Source organism: Corylus avellana, chromosome 6 (assembly GCF_965113065.1).
Source record: "Corylus avellana chromosome 6, dhCorAvel1.hap1.2, whole genome shotgun sequence".
NCBI lineage: Eukaryota > Viridiplantae > Streptophyta > Magnoliopsida > Fagales > Betulaceae > Corylus > Corylus avellana.
In genome coordinates this window covers 27,014,390-27,023,425 of record NC_142495.1, presented here as the reverse complement: position 1 = coordinate 27,023,425, position 9,036 = coordinate 27,014,390, and the positions used below count along the sequence as shown (strand labels likewise).

The 9,036-nt window shown below is 36.8% G+C and overlaps 1 protein-coding gene across 1 annotated transcript; it reads right to left on the bottom strand.

The window, feature by feature from the left end:
* Positions 1-5,144: 5,144 nt before the first annotated feature.
* On the bottom strand, positions 5,145-6,402 carry LOC132188543 (uncharacterized). Its single transcript, XM_059603033.2, has 2 exons — positions 5,701-6,402; positions 5,145-5,537 (listed from the first exon to the last, which is right to left on the bottom strand). Exons 1-2 carry the CDS (start codon positions 6,307-6,309, stop codon positions 5,364-5,366), a joined length of 783 nt encoding a protein of 260 aa, XP_059459016.2. The 5' UTR covers positions 6,310-6,402; the 3' UTR covers positions 5,145-5,363.
* Between the last annotated feature and the right edge of the window lie 2,634 nt (positions 6,403-9,036).

Below are 9,036 nucleotides of genomic sequence, written 5' to 3'. Positions count from 1 at the left end.
CGATTCCAAGGTATGAAGACTCGTCGAGGACAATTGAATTAGCGCTAGTCGTGACAAAACAAATTGTAAGTTCTATTTATATGTTTTAGAACATAATTAAAAATTTTGTTGAATTATTCACTTATTCGGTTTGTTATATTTTTGTTCAACTTTATTTTTTGTATTCATTAAAAAAAATATACTTCCAGTAGATGAATTTCCTGCGTCCGCCACTGAGGCTTGGCAAGCTGCCTGCCATGCCGCCTCCCTCTTTCAGAAGCCTCGTGACAACCCCGACAGGCAAAGTGAATGTTAAAAATATTATGTTATGGTTATTTACTTGTTATTTACTTCTTTAAGTATTATTAGTTTACAAGGTTTATCTTTCCTTAATCTACTAGGTTTACCTTTCCTTAGTATATTGGATTACTTGCCTCTCTATAAATAGAGGCATTTGTATTCATTATTAACACAATCATAATAGAAGAGATGTAGTCCTATATGCTTCCGCTCTCTCCTTTCTTTCTCTCTTTCTTCCGCTTCTAATATATTATCTAATATATTTAACATGGTATCAGAGCCACTTTTCTTCCGGCGCTCCCTCCGGTGACCTCCCTTTTTCATTCGTCCACGCGCTAGGCACTGCTTCACTGTATGCCCTAGTGACACGTCAGCCCTACCGCCATGTCATCAGCCACTACAATGTCAACACATCAGCCACATTAGCACCTTGACATGGTTGACTTTTCCCTTGTTGACCATTTACTTTGACTTTGACCACTAAAAAAGTTGACCAAGTGTTTTTTATTCAATTTTTTGTCATGATTTCAAATTTGTGGTCTATTTTTGCTTTTGGCATCTCTAAATGGCAGAAAACAAGATTCTTCTCCAAATTTAGGCGTTTGTTTTATGCGGTTCAAGTTGGTTCATGCTTGTTCAATTCGGTTCCATAGCCTTTTCTTTAGCGTAGTTCAATCCGGTTCATTCTTCTTGCGGTAGGCACTCTCAGGTCAGACCAATCTTTCCTCAGGTCCATGGGTTTTCGGGCCAAAGAAGCCTTTTTTCAACCGGCTCACTTATGCCTTGTCAAATGCTGTCATCACCGGTCACTGCAGCCTCTCCTAGGCTATTGATCCATTACTAGTGAAAATTTTTTTGGATCAGACCTTTCAACGGTCCAAGGGTTTGAGGTATGATTAGCCTCTTCAATCGGCCATTTTTCTCCCTATTTAGCTCAGCCGACCAGGCGAGATGGTCTACTAGTTAGAATTTTTGGGACAGACTTTAGCTCAGCCAATTAGGCGAGACAGTCCAACGGTTATGGGCCAAACAAGCCCCTTTTTAACCGGCCCTGCTTTTCTCAGCCGACCAGGTGAGCTTCTTCATTATTAGTATATGGTTTTCAAGTCAAATTACCATCAAGTGAACCAAGCTCCAGCTTAAATGCATAGCTAAATTTAGGCATAATCCACCGGTCTCTAGCAACTTTTATGGCGTTACTCCGGCAACTCTTTCGGCACAAGCAGCTTTTTCGGTAAATTCATTTTTCTTAACATAGCAACTTTTATGGCATTACTTCGGCAACTCTTTTGGCACAAGCAGCTTTTTCGACGTCTTACAATTTTTCTTTCCATTTTCTTTTACCCAAACTCAAGTTTACACATTGAGTTTGAGGGGGGATGTTAAGAATATTATGTTAGAGTTATTTACTTGTTATTTACTTCTTTAAGTATTATTAATCTACTAGGTTTACCTTTCCTTAGTCTATTAGGTTACTTGTCACTCTATAAATAGAGGCATCTGTATTCATTATTAACACAATCATAATAGAAGAGATGTAATCCTATATGCTTCCGCTCTCTCTCTTTCTTCCGCTTCTAATATATTATCCAATATATTTAACAGTGAAAATGCTTAATATGAAATCAACAAATTCTTTATTTGCTTCAGCAAAGATCACCCTTTGCCTCTTCTCGTCTATGATAAGCTTGAGGCTTACTTTTGTTGCTGCCATGTTAGGTATGTCAATTACTATAAATCTTCCAGAAATTGTCCTCTACTGGCTTGGTTGCTACCCTTTTTATAGCCTTTGGACTATATGGAATGGATCTCACTCAATTGAAAGTGTATTCTTTTGCCACCCTTCGCATTTGCAGTCACCATTCATGAACCTTCGGAACTTGGAGCAGTCAAATACACTTTTTGCTGCAATGCGACTGTTGATTTTCTCAATGGAAAATCCTTTCAGTTTAATTTCCCCACAAATTAATGAGAGATTATCATTTATGAGTAGTAACAACAAGTACTTGAAGCAATATCTTAAAGAGGCGTGATAAGACAAACTTTTTGACATAATTTTGGCCAACTTTTCTCTTATTTTTTTTTAAATAAATAAAAAATTCTAAAACAATAACATTCTATGTTGTCCTTTTTTTATTTGGTATTTTTCTTCATAAAAATAGGTTTTTTTTTTAAAAAAAAATGGTCAATATTACGAAGAAAAAGACCATTATATATATATATATATATATATATCAAATAAAAAAAAGGGATGTTATTGCTTCAAAATTTTATTTTTTATTTTTTATTTTGTTTTCTTAAGAAATGACCACATATGATAAAAATTGAACAAAAATTGTGTCAAAAAGTCGTCTTTATCATTTTATTTTAAAAGCCAATCGGAGTTTGTGCGCATTTGTTTCGAAATTAATTCATTTACCGAATAAAGGAAATACTGAAAACTCTGATGGGACTCATCTACCCACCCAAATAGATTTCTTTGTATTTCTCGGTCTGAGAATCGTAGAAGAAGAAAGCTTGCAAGAGAATCCAAGACCCAAAGATGGTAAAGCCTTAAGAAACGACGACGATCCACATAGATTCACCTTCTTCTTTTTCCTCTCGATCCCCATCTCTCTCTCTCTCTCTCTGCAACACTTTCCATCTCTCAAGTAGCCGTACCATCCACCCACTCTTTCCACAACCACCCCCACTCCTTCACACATCCCTAAAACCCACAGAGATCTAGAGAGAGAGAGTGATGAAAAAGAAAAGGGTGTTGTGATTTGGATCCAATTCTTCCGGCTAAAGAGAAATTAGATATTCTCTAATTGTTAATTGTGACCCTTTATTTTAAATTCAATGACTTACAAAATCATTTAAACTTTGATAAAACAAAAGTCAGCATTTAATGTTTCGGTTATGTAAAAGTAGCTGGCATTTTATAGACCACTTAATTTAAAATGAAGGGCAACAATTAATAATTGGAGAATCTCCAATTTCTCCTCTATTGGATGGGATCTCAATCCATTGCGATCTTTAGGATGACAGTTGCATGGAGGAATTGCTTTGAATCTATCATGTAGGTGCGATCAAGGAGATCCAAGACATATTTGAATTGTATAAGATGTAGGCTAGCAGCATCTCGGATAGCTTGGATTCCCAGAAAGTATCCAAGAGTCCCAAGGTCTTTGATAGCAAAGTGAGCTTGCAATTTGCTGATGAGCCAATTCATGGTGTCTTCATGGTTGCCAGTAAGGATGATGTCATCTACATATACCAAGAGAAAGACGTGAACTTGGCCATGATGATAGACAAATAGAGAGTGGTCCACTTGAGAGCCACTGAATCCTATGTCCAATAGTGCATGAGATAGATGAGTGAACTAAGCCCTTGGAGCCTGTCCATAGAGGGATTTGTTTAACTTGCACACATGATTAATTAGGATAAGAGGATTCTATGAAATCTTGAGGTTGCTCCATGTAGACTTCATCATCTAAGACACCATGAAAGAAGGCATTAAAAACATCTAGTTGCTTGATTGCCCAATTAAATTGCACCACCAAGGTAGAATTAACCGAATGGTGGAATATTGTTTGATAACAAGGCTAAAAGTTTCATAATAGTCAACACCACTCAGTTGGTCAAAGCCTTTAGCTACAAGACGAGCCTTAAATCTCCACACAGCCATCAAGTTTTTGTTTGACTTTGAACACCCATTTGTTCCTAACTACATTATGATGAGGAGCCCTAAGGCATAATGTCCAAGTCTAGTTGGAGATGAGAGCATTGTATTCAAGTAGCATGGCTTGGATCCATTCTCGTTTGGAAGCAGCTTGTTTAAAGGTTGAGGGTTCTGAAGGTAGAGAAATAGCTTGAAGGGCTGAAATGAGGTGTTTACTGGTGTGGAAGAGTTTGAATCTAGGGAATTCCTTGGGCTTTAGATGGCATGTCTGTGATCTGGTGATGATTCGATTGATAGGGGCAGCAGGTGAATGGGCGGTTGTGGTGAAGTAAGGTCCAAAGAGAGGGCATTGTTACGAGGAGAAGTTGGTGGTTGTGAACAGGAAGGTGATGGGTCATCCGTAGGATTGTTTGAATTATCTAAGGTTGAGCTCTAAGGTGAACAGATTTAGGGTGATCTGAGGATGGCAATTCAGAGGATGGAGAAGTAGCAGTAAACGATGGAGCATTAAAATAATTAAGATGAGAAAATTCAGCAGGTAAAGGATTTGGTAGAATCACGAAGGATGTACCTTAGTTGGGAGTGACCTTGCGGGAGCCTTGTGAGAGGGACATACCTTTGGCATGAAATTGGTTTCCATCGAAGACAACCTTTCTAGAGAGATCAACTTTGTTAGTTTGAGGATCAAAGCATCTACACCCTCACTGATTAGCACCATAACCCAATAGAATGCAGGGTTTGCTTCTAAAGGATAATTTTTGGTTGGCATAAGGTCTAAGGAGATGATAGCATAGGCAGCCAATTGTTTTCAAGATGGTGTAATCAAGTGCTTTGTTGAACAACTTGGAGAAAGGTGATTCATTGTGAATAACAGGGGAAGCTAACATTTTAATGAGGAAAATGGATGTGAGGAAGGCATTCACCCAAGTATAAGTATAAAACACTTTGGAAAAGTTATTCAGCCACCTCCGTTCGAACGGCCTGCATGTGATCAAAGCTCTCTGGAACTAATACTAAAAGTCTTCTCGTTCAAACGGTTGTGAATGGCCTTGCAAACAGTCCATCCTGGAAGTGTTACAATGTGCTCCAGTGAAGCCAAAAGTACATGTAGGATACAATTACAAGGTTTTAATCACTAGAATTTGTCAATCACATATTTGACAAAAATATCCAACATGTATAATTCTGCCTGCCCCACAATATGGCAGTATGTTTTATTTATAATGACAAAGGTAATGTTTTATTTACAAGATCAATAACACTAAAAACCTAATTCTATACAATTATCTTTAAGAGGTAGTTCTCTTCAACAATTATTCTTACAAGAGTTTCTGTTTGATCAAAGGTAAGACTTTGTCATTGTCTTTATCACAATATGTTATATGTGATTTATCATATATGTTGTATGTGATTTATCATATCAACATGCCACCTGCCGACACTGGTACGGATCATGTGATTCACCTGCGTAACTGGCCACCCTTGGCTGACGTGTGGCTTCAGCTTCGCTACTAGCTTTAATGATCTTGTTCGGATTGAAAACGTCAGTCAAAACAGTTTTTGAATGCAAAGAAGCCTTGACCAATTTCAAAGCCTAGCATCAAACCAGAAAAAATAAGTAAAATATATAGTTATAATATGTAATCATACTAGTAGCATATATAGCCTTGTTCAATGTTTACCAAACATGCAGTAAAAGAGGCATTTTTAAAAGTTGTACTGAACAGAAAACAAGGGATGATTATTGACTGTCATACCTCATCCATGCCTAGATCGACGACTTTCTCCTCAATAGCCCCCTTGGTAAGCAGAGAGATAAGGGTAGTGGAGGACAAGGGCTTCACCTCAAGATCATCCATCACCACGTATGTAACTGTCTCTTTCACGTAACCTTCCTCACTAGTGGAGGATGCCCTAATTTCGCTTGGTGGGTCTACAAATCTTACATTCCGGTCCATCTTAAGTTTGCACGAAGGACAAATTGTGCTATTGTCAACAGCAACGTAAAACCAACAAGTACTGGAAATGGTCTGACACCTATACAATTGACGAAATATTGTCGACCCAACGTTTGGCAAAAGGAGAGGGACTTCAGCACCGGGCATGATTACTTTGGGTTCTAGCAGAAAAAGTTTGTTTTTGCCTGGTTGGATGTAATTAACACTCATATTTTTAATGCTCTGGTAGAGGCTTGGCAAGCTGCCTACCACGCTGCCTCCCTCTTTCAGAAACCTAGCTACAGCTCCGACAGGAAGAGTGAAAATACTTAACAGAAAATCAACAAATACTTTGTCTGCTTCAGCAAAAACCACCGTTTGCTCGTTTCTGTCTATGAAAAGCTTGAGGCTTACGTTTGTTGCTGCCATGTTAGGTGCTGGCGTCGATGATTATAAATCTTCAAATGGTTAATGATCAATGTGGCAAGAACCCCCAATAGGCTTTTGGCCTACAGAGAATTCGCTCTTGCAAGTGCTTTCTTATGCTAGCTACGCTTTCCATTACAATTTTCAGATAAACAAAACAAAATTAAGGTCTTAGTTAAAAAGAAAAATAAAAACAAAATTAAAAAAAAAAAAAAAAAATTCCTATAAATTGTGTAGGTCCTATCACTAAAAAAACCCATTTTAATCATCACTCCGGATGCATTTTGCATTATTCTTCCTCCATGAATTTGTAAACAGTGCCGCAACCCATTTTTTTTATTCTACAAATGATCGATGGGTTGCATAATAAATTAATTTATTGTAAACCCAATTAAATGATGACAGTGAAAAGACAAGAAAAAATAAAAAATAAATAAATAAATAAGAAGAAGCGTTTTTCTTTAGTGGGTATCTTTTGTACTTAGCATATTCTAGATATGTCTTGATGTTCATAAAATGTAAATTATGTTATACAAAATTATAATTTAATATAATCCGGTTTGAGTTTCAGCTCAAAGCATTTATAAGTTGTAACTCGTATACCTTTTTGATGTGGGGAAGGTCCACTCGCTTCCGAAACCTGTCTTTCTTCTTCGTTCGTTTCAAATGGTCTGAACCTGATTTTGTTGGTATGAACCTCGATACCTCTTCATCTTGTTATTACTCCTTAAATAGCCGAAGACAACCACCAAGTCCGTATTCGAATAAGGGATTGAGTGCCCTCCACAATCTTTGGGGTCAAGTCACTTTGGGACAAGAATAATTCCTTCCTCTTTTTATTAAAGAAGACCCTACAAGTCACTCTTCCTCTTTTTATTAAAGAATACCCTACAAGTCACTCTAGAGTGACTTGTAGGGTCTTCTTTAATAAAAAGAGGAAGGAATTATTCTTCTCCCAAGCAGAGGGCTTCGTCCATGGTACAATTCTGTTAGTAATTTGTCCTATCATTCCTATCTAATTTCGCACCATAGAATTTTATACACATTGGTTCTTAATTTCGAATTACTTTTGTGGTAACTAGGAATCACTTATTTCCGTCATGCCAAGCTAAAATGTGAGAAAATATTAGAATCTCCAACAATTTGATGCTCATATTGATTAAAAGATTAGAATCACTTTAAAAAAATTATTTTACTGCATTTTTCTTCCATACAGTACATTAAATATGCATAAACTGATATAACATAGCCATCTTGGCTGTTCAGTTAGCTACCTCTTTGAGCTTTGAATGCCTATCTTTGGAAGGAGATCCTCTTCTAGTGATTTTGGTTGTGAACAATCCGCCTCTTTTTTATTTTTGGTCCTTTGCTAATTGTATTTCAGATATTAGTTTAACTTTATCCTCTTTTCAAAGTTGGAAATACTTTGAAAATTTCTCGATATGCTAATTATACAGTACATGCTTTAGCTAAATGGTCATTCGGGGTCCCCTATTTGGAAGCATTCCCACAGGGCATGGGGTCCCCTATTCTTTTTTCCATTTAGATCAAGAATGGCAAGGACCCTCCCTTGTAATTCTTTTTCCTCATTCAAAAAAAAAAAAAAAACATTTGTATTAACAATTCTAACATGACTGATATTAAGCGCTACTAACCATTCAATAATGGTCAGGTTGATCTGAGCCCAATCAAATTTTGCCATGTTAACCACACTTGACAGGAAATCCATCCTAGGAATTATCTTCAACACCAATACCAGATTATAATTAGTAGAAGCTTACATGACGTACAGCAAGTAAGTGAACACCAAAAAGTTACAATCGAAACAGCTCTTGCAACTAGTAATTAAACAAACTGATTTTTGACATTGCCTTGATTGCTATAATCTCATTATTCATTCAAAACAATCAATCCCTTGATTTTCTCTTTCTAATACTGAAAATAATCAAATTTCCACATATCCCTCGTCCTTATTGGCCCCTGGGGTGGCCGAACCAGCCCTTAGGGCAATGGGGTTGCCTTCGGCCACCCCCAACAAGCCCCTAGGGGTGGCTTCGGGCACCCCCATGGCCCTAGGGGGTGCCCGAAGCCACCCCAGTTTTTTTAATTTTTAATTTTAATATTTTCTTTTATATTTTTTTTAAAATAAATAATATTTTATTATTTATCTTTAGTGGGACACGTGGCAGATTGGTGGCTGTTGGATGATATTGAATGGCCAAGATTTGAGAAAAAATTGATGGACAATTTTGGCAGTATTGCCGGGATCCTGATCCCAGTCAAATACACATTTTGCTACAATGGGATTTGTTAATTTTCTCAATGGAAAATCCCCAGTTTAATTTGCCCACAAATTAATGGGAGATTTATCATTCATGAGTAGTAACAACAACTACTTTAAGCAATTTAGGAAAATAGAAAACTCTTATGGGACTCATCTACTCAAGTAAGTGTATTTTTAATCTACTGTATTTTTCTATCCATGGAGTACATTGAATATACAGAAATTGTTATAACATATTCATTTGAATTAACAACTCTAATTTAAGAGTAATGGTTCCATTTTAATAAGGGTCAGGTTGATCTTCATCAGTAATATCAGTTTATAATTAACCGAAGTTGACATGACTGCAACTAAATGAACACCAAAAATTTGCAATCACTTGTATTCTACGTAGGTACGCAATCATTCCCTTGGATTTACACAATTCTGATACGGAATTTACATCA

Bases quoted from the DNA above. Each gene is read 5' to 3' on its own strand.
- LOC132188543 (XM_059603033.2), bottom strand. From the start codon at position 6,309: ATGGCAGCAACAAACGTAAGCCTCAAGCTTTTCATAGACAGAAACGAG. The intron at 5,538-5,700 runs GTATGACAGTCA...GTTTGATGCTAG, and splicing joins TCGATCTAGGCATGGATGAG to GCTTTGAAATTGGTCAAGGC.